General features: G+C 43.0%; 2 protein-coding genes across 3 annotated transcripts in view; one reads left to right on the top strand and one right to left on the bottom strand.

Moving 5' to 3' along the window:
* The window catches only part of slc5a10 (solute carrier family 5 member 10), a 128088-nt gene that overhangs the window by 51102 nt on the left and 63830 nt on the right, over window positions 1-13156 (bottom strand). The window lies entirely within an intron of this gene.
* The window catches only part of LOC144690991 (uncharacterized), a 33736-nt gene that overhangs the window by 14643 nt on the left and 5937 nt on the right, over window positions 1-13156 (top strand). Inside the window, exons 3-4 of the mRNA XM_078558940.1 lie at window positions 7418-7542; window positions 8548-10033. Of these exons, the coding sequence (XP_078415066.1) occupies window positions 7418-7542; window positions 8548-10033 (1611 nt within the window). The remainder of the gene's footprint in view (window positions 1-7417; window positions 7543-8547; window positions 10034-13156) is intronic.

Below are 13156 nucleotides of genomic sequence, written 5' to 3'. Positions count from 1 at the left end.
GAGTTGAAGGCTCCATGCCCCAAAGAGGGGGCCGTGAGCAGGGGAGGCAGCCCCAGCGGCCCCAGTGGGTCATTCGGACAGGCCTGCCTGCTTGGCACCTTCTGATATTTTAAATTTTTTACTTACCTTTTCGAGTGCACATCAAAATGGAGGCTGTCTCTCAAACCCAACCTGCCTGCCTCTGCTGCGCCAACTCTCCCAGTGGGGCAATCGAGGCTTCAGAGCTGCTGGCCCTCTGATTGGGCTGGCAGCATCTACATCCCCGCCTGCCGTCCTTAATTGGATGGTGAGCCAGGAGGCAGCCAATTGGGAGGTTGTCTCCTGTAAAATTGCTGAGCCAGTCTGATTCCTGGTTAAAATCCTGGTTCAGGACCACCATTTGGTCTCCAAGCCCGTGGTAAAATTGAGCCCAATATTTTAATGAATGAGTGATAAATCAATGGGAGAGCTTCTCTCAAAAGGTAGTGGAATCAGATTATTGAATCGCTCAAATACAATTTAGATAGATTTTCATTCAGAAAATAACATTTTGGGGGACAGTATGTGAGTAGTTTCAGACACGATGGCCCGGGTTTTCGCCACAATGGAAAGCCTCTCCATTGGGGCGGGGCATATTTCACACATGCAATTTAAGGAGGCAGCTAGCCACTTAAATCATCAGTTGCCTCCACTGAAATGGGATTTTGGTTGACCAGGAGTGTGAAACCCAACATGTGCTCGGTGGATTTGTTTAGATAGTCAGGGGTACCCCTTTAGAAAGGTAAGGTACCCTTTTGGATCTGGTCCCGGTACACCTTTGGTAGAGTTCAGGTGCCCTTTGGAAGTTTTAAATATAGGCATAAATGTGTGTAAAAAGTGCATAAACTCATTATTGTCAAGCTCATTGGAACTGTCAAGTACCTGTCAAATGGGCCTGTCAAAACTGTTTGAAGCACCTGTCAAAGAGAGTTGTCAAGGCATTTAAAAGTCCAACCTTTTAAATCTTAGGGGAAAAAATGGCGTGTTACCAAAAAAGTGATTGCTTGCTGTTTCACTCTGTTGACATAAGCCAGAAGATTTCTATTACTAGATTAGTATGCAAGACTGATTTCACAACCACCCAGTAGGGTGCCTGCCATTTCAATCTTTAATTGACAGCTACAAGTGGTTATAGATACTGTGGCACCATGAATTCCAATGCTTGTTGTTATAAGGGATTGGACATTTGAATTAAATGTTTGTTGTTATAAGACTTTATGTAGTTGAAGGAATGCAAATATAGCAAATGGGTTTTTGTGAATGAGTGTTTTTTTTTCAATATAGTAAAGTTTGCAATAGACCCTTAAAATGAAGTTCTATGAAATAAATTTCTATCTTATCTTTGAATGGGTCCTGAGGTCTGCCCATGGTGGATACTAGGTGAGTGACATGGTAGGTGTAAGGACAAGGGTGGGGGGCATGGGTTGGCATGAGTTGGCACTACGTTGGCATAGAGGCTATAAAAGCCAATGGGGATGGGTGGGGGTGCATAGTTTGGCAATGGGTATAAAGGGCCATGAGGGGTGGGTACAGGGCATGAGGTGGCATGGGTTGGCCTGGATGGGGGGTAGGGAGTGTGTGGAGGGGTGAGGACCGAAGGGATGATTTATGTTTTAATCTTTATCTTTAGACTTTGGACACAATGTCGGATGCCTGAGGCAAGCCTTCCGTCCAGCCTTCCTCTGCACCCGGCGGCCTCCTCACTTCCTCATTGGTTGCCTGTACCTGATTCCTATTCTAGTCTGCCCACTACCACCGCCACCCCTGCCCTCCAGGAGCAAAAATCCGACACCCAGGCAGCCACTTTTAAAGGTCAGGTTCACAGAGCCAGGAATTCTCCCATCTCTGCGCATCTGACCCGGGAGCAAAAATCTGGGCCAATGTGTAACAAGCTTGGGACAGGTGGCTTTAGACCTATGGTTCCCAGAGCTCTCCATTACAGGGGTTTTACTCTTTTCAAGTCAGAGTCTGTGCAGACTAACTCATGGAGATTGATGGCTAAGGTTAGCCAACAACAAATTATTATTATTCTATCATGCGACTACTAGGATGATTCAATGTAAAATCTTGGTCGGTCTTCTTCTAGAACTTCCTCTGTTCCTAACAGCACATGGAAAACATCAGAACAGAACTAAATACTGTCCCACATGCATGCATTTTACAATAGGAGCCATTTAGGATGTGGGAATTCTTTTCTTCCTCCTCCCGCCCAGCCAAATGCCATTGAGCCTAATGTGACAGCCCCTTCTTAGTTAACATTAACTCACTGAGCAGAAATCCTAAATTTCACTTTGTCCCCTTACACAAACCTCTTCATATCTTTTCTACTCTCCGCAGTGCATGGGGCTGAGACCTGTGAAGATTATCATTGTTTATGCTGTGGTATTGCTCACTGCATTACTATGGTACTATGCCCTTAATTACCGAGTGCACATTTAAACCATTCAGATCCCAAACATAAGTCGGAACAATAAATGTGAAGTGATTAACAGGGACTTCCTGCACAAAGGGCACATATGCCCATTTCATTGAGAACTATCGATCTATTAATGTCAATGAAAATTTATAGACTTACATTAAGTGGAGCTTAAGTGGCATAGATGAGTTGGGCCATATGGGCCTGTTTCTGTACTGCAGACTCCGTATACAAGTATATCCATCTTTTCGACTTCAAATTAATCTTTAGTTTGAAACAGCTTCAGCTATTCAAGCAACAAGCAAATTGGTCTCATGTTGGGGGACAAAAGATCTACCCAACCTCCTGACGTTAGAACAAGTGTAGCCACATATTTCATTGACTTCTCTAGGCAGATAGATTTTGGGTGAATTGTCACCATCACCTAGACTGCTGCGGATTATTTACAGCTGCGAATCTGATCTTCGGGGGCTCTAACCTTGAAAATCTCTGACTTAAAAATCAGCCATTAATTGTGCGCTGACTAGAGAATTTAGCACATGGGCTGGCTTTCCATCTGTGGCTACAAGAAGGGATCTTAACCCTTTAACGAGTGTGCTGACACACTAAAATAGAAATTTATAAAGAAAACACGATGTGAAATAGTGAAATGCCCATCGTGTCTCTCATGAAGAAGGTGAAAGTTGGGCTTGTGGCCTTAATCCATAGTCCAACTAAATCTCCCTGCTTAGAGCAACCGTTATGAAGTATGAGGGAATACTCCGTTTGACTCACCAGTCATCTCTGCTTTGTTACCCATAAGAGAGCACTCTCCTACTCAGCACCTTCTCCCAAATGCTGGGCTAAAATGGGGGTTAAAAACAACATCACAGGGCAGGTAAATTGCTATCCCCACATCAGCCACTCCAGGAAGCAGCATGTTAGAGATCACTAATGATGCACTAATTGCTGAATGACCAATAGCCCACCAATCTGCTTCTAACAGGCTAGACTTTCTGCCCATTGAAAATAAATGAATGAAAACTGAGTCTCATACAATTTTGCATTTTAAATCATATACTACTTATATTTAATTGATGTGGAAACAGTCTTTGGTAGACAAAAATAGTCTTGTGGACTTTTATTAAATATCTGACACTATCTAGTAATGGAAAGTTCTTTAGAGGAAAAATTGAGAAATATGTGGTTTCCCCTTTTACATTCTATTTATATAACATAATTTTGCTTAAATATAATGACATAAATTACACATGCAAAGCGTTTTGGTACGCTCCTCTTGTATTGTGTGATTCACTTCCTGTCAATTTTGGAGTAAGGCCAACGCTTAATATTTTGACCAGGAGTGACTTATGACATTGTCTTGAATATTTAGCATCAGGAGCCCAAATAAAACAGTAAAAATCTGAATGGGTTTCTAAAATGTTCTGTCAGCCACTTAATAACAGCAGTCTCTGAGATATACTGTAGTTTTACAAAGAAAGGACAAACTGATCTAGCCTCTCTGGAACCTCCTGAAGAACTTTGTGGTCCATGATTTACTTTGAATTGTCATTGCAGCTGTTGTGTCAATGAACATCAAAGGTTATTGCGGAAAATAAAAGCTCATGGTATAGGGGGTAACGTATTGACATGGATAGAAGATTGGCTGGCTAACAGAAAGCAGAGAGTAGGCATAAATGGGTCTTTTTCAGGTTAGCAAGCTGTAACGAGTGGTGTGCCACAGGGATCAGTGCTGGGACCTCAACTGTTTGCAATTTATATTAATGACTTGGATGAAGGGACCTAAGGAATGGTTGCCAAATTTGCTGATGACACAAAGATAGGTGGGAAAGTAAACTGTGAAGAGGACATAAGGAAGCTACAAAAAGATATAGATAGGTTAAGTGAGTGGGCAAAGATCTGGCAAATGGAGTATAATGTGGGCAAATGTGAAATTGTCCATTTTGGCAGGAAGAATAAAAGAGAGGCATATTATCTAAATGGTGAGAGATTGCAGAGCTCTGAGGTGCAGAGGGATCTGGATGTCCTAGTGCACAAATCGCAAAAGGCTAGTATGCAAGTACAGCAAGTAATTAGGAAAGCTACTAATTCTGTGATTCTGAGAGTATGTTATCATTTATTGCAAGAGGAATTGAATACAAAAGTAGGGAGGTTATGCTTCAGTTGTACAGGGCACTAGTGAGACCACATTTGGAGTACTGTGTACCGTATTGGTCACCTTATTGAAAGAAGGATGTAAGTGCATTGGAAGTAGTTCAGAGAAGGTTTACCAGACTAATACCTGGAATGGGTGGGTTGTCTTATGAGGAAAGGTTGGACAGACTAGGCTTGTATCTGCTGGAGTTTAGAAGAGTAAGAGGCGACTTGATTGAAACATATAAGGCCCTGAGGGATCTTGACAGGGTGGATTTGGAGAGGATATTTCCTCTTGTGGAAAAATCTAGAACTAGGGGTCACTGTTTAAAAATAAGAGATGAAGTGAATTTTTTTCACTGAGGGCCGTGAGTCTTTGGAACTCTCTTCCTGAAAAGTGGAAGCAGAGTCTTTGAATATTTTTAAGGCAAAGGTGGATAGATTCTTGGTAAGCAAAGGGGTGATAGGTTATCAGGGGCAGGTGGGATGCAGATTTCAGGTTCCTATCAGATCAGCCATGATCTTATTAAATGGCGGAGCAGACTCAAGGGGCTGCGTGGCCTACTCCTGCTCCTTGTTGGTTGAAGCAATAATATCGGCATCTAGAGAACGCCCCGCTTTTCTTTGAAAAATGCCGTAGGATCCCTAGTGTCAGCTTTAAGCAGCATGCCCTCAGTACTGCACAAAAGCACTTTGAGTACATCAGTATTTCCAGTTCCAGTGCGGTCAAGTTTTTCATCATATTAAAGTGCAAATTTTCTTTTTGGGCTAAGATTATAAAATATAAAATACACAGCTGCCCTCTCATTAGAATGCAATTCTTGGGAGCCAAGGGAAATCTATGATGGTACCAAGGGCTGCACTGTATATAGAAGTGCTTTAACAACCTCCTCCTCCTCCTCCTCCAGGTGCCATGCCCTACGAGAGCGTTGGTGACCATGGATTTTCATTGGATTGGCCCATGATTATGCTTGGCAAAGTATCGCAGTGACTTTAACAATCAGCAAATTTAAATGGTGACCTATGGCTCTGAGGCAGTGTGGTATTCTTCTGCACTGTTTCAAGGTATTGGAATTCTCTCTCTTGTAACACTGTGAACAGCTCTTGAGAGGTTACGTAGATTAATAAGCATTTGGGATGAGTGTAAATGGATTGTGATCGTGGAGTTTGGGAGATGTTTAACGTACTAAGGCATGTCTAAGAAATGCGTCAAGAGTGTGGGATAGAAGCTACAAAAGTCATTGCTGACCTGGAGATGAAGTTCGATATAGATGATGAGTTGTTTAATTCTCCATCACCATTCACGATTGGATGTGGCAGGACTGCAGAGCTAAGATCTGATCCTTTGGTTGTGGGATCGCTTAGCTCTGTCTGTCACTTGCTGCTTATGCTGTTTGGCATACAAGTAATCCTGTTTTATAGTTTCACTGGGTTGACACCTCATGGTTAAGTATGCCTGGTGCTGCTCCTGGCATGCCCTCCTGCACTCTTCATTGAGCCAGGGTTGATTCCCTGGCTTGGTGGTAATGGTAGTGTGGGGGATATGCCAGGCCATGAGGTTATAGATTATGGTTGAGTACAATTCTGCTGCTGCTGATGGCCCACAGCTATCAGACTGGATGCCCAGTTTTGAGTTCCCAGTTCTGTTCGATATCTATCCCATTTAGCACAATGGTAGTGCCACACAACACGATGGAGGGTATCCTTAATGTGAAGCTGGGACTTGGTCTCCAGGAGGACTGTGCGATGGGCACTCCTACTGATATTGTCATGGACAGATGTATCTGTGGCAGGCAGATTTATAAGGGTGAGGTTGAGTATGTTTTTCCCTCTTGTTAGTTCCCTCACCACCTGCTGCAGACTCAGTCCAGCAGCTATGTTCTTTAGATCTCGGTCAGTAGTGGTGCTACCAAGTCACTCTTCGCGATGGACATTGAAGTCCCTCACCCAGAGTACATTCTGCGCCCTTGCCACCGCCAGTGCTTCCTCCAAGTCGTGTTCAACATGGAGGAGCACTGATTCATCAGCTGAGGGAGCGCAGTACGTGGTAATCAGGAGGTTTCCTTGCCTATGTTTGACCTGATTCCATGAGACTTCGTGGGAGCCTGAGTTGGTATTGAGGACTCCCAGGGCAACTCCCTCCCGACTGTATACCACTGTGCCGCCACCTCTGCTGGGCCTGTCCTGCTGGTGGACAGGACATACCCAGGGATAGTGATAGTGGTGTCTGGGACATTGTCTGTAATGCATGATACCGTGAATATGACTGTGTCAGGCTGTTAGGCTGTTGCTTGACTGGTCTGTAAGACAGCTCTCCCAATTTTGGCACAAGTCCCCAGATGTTAGTAAGGAGGACTTTGCTGGGTCAACAGGGCTGGTTTTGCTGTTGTTGTTTCCAGTGACTAGGTCGATGCCGGGTGGTGTGTACGGTTTCATTCCTTTTTATTTACTTTTTAGTGATTTGATACAACTGAGTGGCTTGCTAGGCCATTTCAGAGGGCCTTTAAGTCAAACACATTACAAATTGCAAAATAGCTTGATGTCAGAATGACACATGTAGTCATATCCTCTAGTCAAAGTTATGTCAAATTGCAACACAAGAGCATACTTTGACCGTTGAAACCATGGAATGAAGTCGGCAAATAATGCCAGTAAACATGTACAGTCAACCTTTGGAACATTCATTGAACATTTTGCTGAGTCATGCACTTGAATCCCATTGAGCTGCCACAGGCAGAAAATGAAATCAAAGTATCTACTATAGAATCAAATCTTCCTGTGTGTCAATTCTTTAAGAAGGCAATAACCTTTATATAACATTTAAAAATGTGTATTTTCTTGCTCCTGCAGAACCTGCGAGTCTATTCTGTTGGTGGGACTGAATTCCATACACGCTCAGCCAAAACAATTGTGGGAAGACAGATGCAAAAGTTTCTACTGATTGATGGAGACAGAGCAGTGTGTGGATCATACAGGTAAGCTGATTAAAAAGAGGAGAGAAGTCAGGGGAGATTCACAGCTGGTCCACCCTCCTTAGAGAAACCTAGGAGTTTTATTCCTTTGGCTTCAGCTGAAATGAGAATTGGCTGAATCTATAATGATCCAAAAGCTCATCAGTTTAATCAAAGAAATGAACCCATTCAATGCCAGTGTTAAAAGCAGTGGGAAGAAATCTCAAATAGAATTGCATGGAATTTGCAGGACAGACAGGCCATCTGATCCGACGCAAATATGTCGGTGTTTATCCTGCACTTGAGCATTTTCCCACCTTATTTCATTTCGGCCTGTAGCCATAACAATTCTTTTCTCCCCCATGTACTTATCTAGCTTTGTCTCAAACGCATTTATGCTATTTTCTTCAAGCACTCCATGTTCCACAATCTAAGAAGTAAGAAGTTTCTTCTGAATTCTTTATTCAAAGCCCCTGGCTTGGGATTTCTCCACAAGTGCAGGCACCTCTAAGAATACTCCATGTGGCAGTAAGTCCCACATTCTCACCAGTAAACAGTTATCCGCCAACATCACTAACAACTTTGAGGCTTAACATTCTTGACAAACATCAGGTCCAATAGAAGAAACAGGAATTAGTTTATGGTAATACAGTAGAGCAAAACCAGTGATGACGAATCAGACCCCTTTTGTACAGCCCATACAATTTTGTTTTTTCCATTGTCTTTGGCAGAGTGGAACAGGCTGGTGTTTTGCTGTTGCCCATTTTGTGCCATACCCAAGAGGAATTCCCTCCTCAAAAAGTTTTCGCAGAGTTCCTTAACCTGAGCGTGTCCATGAACCACAGTATATAGTGATCAATGTGACCTTGTAGTAGGTGCACTGAAGCATAGGATCTGACTGGATGATTTTGACTTGTATAGTAATTAAGTAGCAAGAACCAAAAATGTAACTTTTGCAGGATGCAACGCCCAAGAGTTATTGTTTTGCTCTAAATCTACTCATACAGACTTTTTCCTCTTTCCTTTTAGTTTTACCTGGACTGCATCTAGACTTGATCGCAACATCATCACTGTGATTTCTGGTCAAGCTGTAGAAACATTTGATAATGAATTCAGAGAACTGCTGCACTTTTCTAAAGCAGTTAATATGCGCAAACTGAACTTGGCTCCAGAAGTAGCGGAACCTGAACCTGTTCAGCAGGCACCTGTCCTTACAGCAGAACAAAGTGCTGCCATTGCCAAGAAGCTTATAAATCCCAAATATGCTCTTGTGCGGGCAAATAACCCCAACATTGGCTCCGAGTCTTCTGAGAAAAAGCTGGACTCAAACAATGACGGCAAGAAACAGCCAAATGATGCAAATAAGAAGGCTGCAATGGTGGCAGACCCCAATCTGGAAAGGCTTATAAATCACCCCGCTCTATTGAACATGCCCAAAGTAGACTTGTTTATTTATCTCCCTACTTACCCAGAGATCCCTCAAAACGAAAAGCAACGGCCAAATGGTTCCTCGGAAACCAAGGAGAGAAACCTCGCGCTTTGTGGAATTGACACCGTGGAAATGTTCACCAAATTAGGGTCAAATTCCTCCAATCAAGCAATGGCTCAACAACACAAGGCAACTTGTAAAAACCCAGATGTGGCTCAAACAGAAGGTTTAGCTAAGAAGGAGGATCCGTTTCAAAATCGCCCTCAAACAGGTGGAAATAGCAGGGACTCGGGAAATAAACCAGGACTGAATTTGTCAACCACAAAAAAAAGAATGATAACTCCAAAGGCCAAGCAGAAGCCAAAGGCAAATGTGGGAAAACTGGACACGCAACTGTCAGAAACTACTGCAGTAACCTCCACGCAGCACAAAGACAACCGGGTGAATGAAACATTGCGCAATAGCACGGAGGCTGCCGAAAGCCAACAGCTGGATTCAAATACACCAACATATAGAGAGCATGATGGCGAGCAAGCAGCTAATGTCTTGGAGAGAGAGGATGATCAAGAGAAGGTAGCATTAACTCCTACTACGAATGAAACGGAGGTAGGTACAGAAAGCAACAAAGCAGAACCTGATGACAAGACACTTCCAGAGGAGGCTGACTCAATATGTGTAGAAGACATTCGTTGTCCATCGAATGCTTCGACAAATTGCACGCCAGACTGGAATACAGACGACAGTTCTCTCCACGAACTATCCATTGCTTCTTCTGACTCTGATGACTTCTATGATTGTGACTTTGCCAACAGCAACATCAAAAGAGCACCATCTCAGTTTGTGCTAAATGAGGCTGATGATGAATTTGCAATCGGAGAAGTGAACAACGTTGTCAGCCGGGGCACCTTTGAGCGTCCCTCAAATAATTATAAGCAACTATCCCAATCGATGAACAATGTAAGAGAAGGCATGAGTTCAGGATCTAAAGATGTGAACACTTTCTTCCAGGAGAGAGCAGCAATGAGGCAGAAGGCTTTGGATAAATTAAAGGTTACGCTGGCGATAAATTATCAAGATAAATTCCAGGTAACATTCTGATCTAATATCCTTTACTATACATTTGGATTATATTGCCAAGTAAATAGACGCCTCATCAATTGTAATGATATGGTTTCTATTTACTTAGCAACATAAGCCACTTTCAAAGTAATATGTGATTTTCAAAGCATTGGTTGTGAGTAGCTGGTGGTAATTCACCTTATTTTTATATTTATATTTATATTTCAACAAGGGTCAAGTGTCTAAACAGAACTGCTACTCGATGTCAATCTGCTGTTTTCAACCAATAGAAAAAGTAGACTCACTGAGGGTCTTTAATTTATGCAGAGGTCGCCCACTGTTGCCCAGTGTGCATTCTCCACCTCCCAAACTTTCCCCATCAAAACAATTTCCTAGATCGCGCAGAGTTTTCCTGTGAAATTCAATTGATGAGAAACAGCCCTGGAGCCAAAATATCCAAGTAACAAGGGCTGTTGCCAATGAGCAGTGGCTGGGGAATGGACCATGTAGATGTGCCAGGAGCCAGATTAGAGCATGTTGTCGGGGGTAGACAGGAATGTGAAGTTGAGGTTAAATTTAGATCAGCCACGGTCTTACTGAATGGTGGAGCAGGCTCGAGGGGTCGAGTAGCCTGGGGGAAGTAAAGAGTTCCACAGTTTCGAGAAAGGAATAAGTTAAAGATAAATCCTGATTAAACTCTAGCATGGTATTAATTTTTTTTCTCTTCTGCATTCCCTCTTTTTCACACTCAAACGCTATGTAGAGCACTGAGTTAACCAGCTAGATGGCAAAATATAAGGCAGGCTTGGTGAATTGCGATGTCTTTTCTAGTTGCATCCTTTATGCTTAAGGGTTCACTATAGTTGATCATTGTTAAATTGCCTGGTGGGAACAGAAGGTATTTGTTAACTGCTGTAATGACCACAAACCATCTGTTGTCTGACACAAAATCCAGCAGCTGGCTTATGCAAAATGAGCTGATTTCCTGGGCGGTGCTTAACAATAATCTCTCTCAGCTATGGAGCTTAATATTTATCTAATGGGCTACCTGATCAAATAACTTTTTTTTAATTCATTCATTCATGTGGGCTTCGCTGGCTGGGCCAGCATTTATTGCCCTTCCCTAATTGCCCTTGAGAAGGTGGTGGTGAGCTGCCTCCTTGAACCGCTGCAGTCCATGTGGTGTAGGTACACCCACAGTGCAGTTAGGGAGGGAGTTCCAGGATTTTGACCCAGCGACAGTGAAGGAACGGCGATATATTTCCAAGTCAGGATGGCGTGTGGCTTGATGGGGAACTTCCAGGTGGTGGTGTTCCCATGTGTCTGCTGCCCTTGTCCTTTGTAATAGCGGTTGTGGGTTTGGAAGGTGCTGTCTAAGGAGTCTTGGTGAATTCCTGCAGTGCACCTTGTAGATGGTACACACTGCTGCCACCGTGCGTCGGTGGTGGAGGGGGTGAATGTTTGTGGAAGGGGTGCCAATCAAGTGAGTTGCTTTGTCCTGGATGGTGTCAAGCTTCTTGAGCTGCACTCATCCAGGCAAGTGGAGAGTATTGCATCACACTCCTGACTTGTGCCTTGTAGGTGGTGGACAGGCTCTGGGGAGTCAGGATTTGAGTTACTCGCCGCAGGATTCCTAGCCTCTGACCTGCTTGCAGAAGTAATACTGCTAATGTATGAATATCAGATCCACCATATGCCCAGTGGGCTTTTAGTTGGTAGTACGACTTCATTTGGAAAATACAATCCTGTATCACTGCAGCTTCCCAAAAAACTGACCAGTAGTGTTAGTGTCAAATGTCCCCTTGTCCTTTTAAAATTGCTGTCCTTTTAAAGGATGGTCCAATCTCACTGTGTCTTTACCTTGGGGACATCTGCAACCAGGAAGCCTTATTTGATCAATTTTTTTGGTGGTAGAGGGGAAAAAATATTCTTTAACTCTTTCCCCAAACATTCAGATCTAAGCTTCATTTGTGAAATTAAAGAAGCCACACCTTGAATTAGGCATGTTGGCAAAATACTTAAGACAGCCTGTTACTGGTTCTTCTGATTTTAGGAGCAGCAAGCAAAAATAGGGTGCCAGTTCCTCACTACTTTGGGTTTTTTTTTGTTAAGTGTCGATTATTCCAAATCAAAAAGAGCATACTCCCCTAAAAAATGAAATGACAAGAGAAAGCTCCTGAATATAGTTGTACAATCACCACATAGCAAACTCTCCTCATCTTTAGCCCAGGATATGTTTCAACAAGCTATGAAGTCGAAAATTCGAATCTGAGTTTTGAGCATTAGCCTTTGTTGCTTACAAAATTATTTAAAGACAATCCCAAACTAATCTCCTAATTCTAAAGAGGTGCTGGTTGCTTTCGCACTCATGGAACCCATTCATTCCATTGTGTCTGCGCCGGCCGAGAAAGGTAAAATAAAAAACTAGCTGCCCATTCTAATTTCACATTCCAGCACCCGGACCGTAGTTTTGAAGGTTACAGCACTTTAGGTGCAGATCTAGGTGCCTTTTAAATGAGTTGAGGGTTTCTGCCTCTACCCCCAACCCAGGCAATGAATTCCAGACACCCACTACCCTCTGGGTGAATTGTTAGATCCTTACCTACCTTGCTAAACATACCCGTTAACTATTGTGTTAATATGGAAAGAAAATCCTACAGAATAAAGCAATTAATAGCTCACTTAATTATTAACAGCACAGTGCAATTATATAGGGCCTTTAACATATGAAACACTGCTAAGTGCTACACAAGAGTATGATGAGTCAAAATTGGTCACTGATTCATAAAAATGTATTTGCAACTGATATAACATCTATGACGCTTATAAAATATGTCAGTTAGCTAGGGGAGGATATCACCATATAAATAGCATAGAGCTGACATTTATGACTCTTACACGGAGTGACTAAGATTGAAAACACTGCAGCCAGACGCCACTGACTGACATCACCAGATTCACAGGTTACAACAACATCTGTCCAACAGCGCATATTTTATTGTACAATGAAGGACAGGAAAAAGACCATGTGGTCCATCCAACCTATTCCACACAATTGCCTTGTGCCTCCATTGGCCCATGAGTGGTGAGGGATTGGCTTTTGCCCCTTCACTTTGCATACAGTTGCCCACAGCCTTTTAGTGGCTTGTC

The sequence above is a fragment of the Cetorhinus maximus genome, chromosome 15 (assembly GCF_964194155.1).
Source record: "Cetorhinus maximus chromosome 15, sCetMax3.hap1.1, whole genome shotgun sequence".
Classification (NCBI taxonomy): Eukaryota; Metazoa; Chordata; class Chondrichthyes; order Lamniformes; family Cetorhinidae; genus Cetorhinus; species Cetorhinus maximus.
The sequence above is the reverse complement of the archived record's forward strand: the minus strand, read 5'-3'. Positions and strand labels throughout refer to the sequence as shown.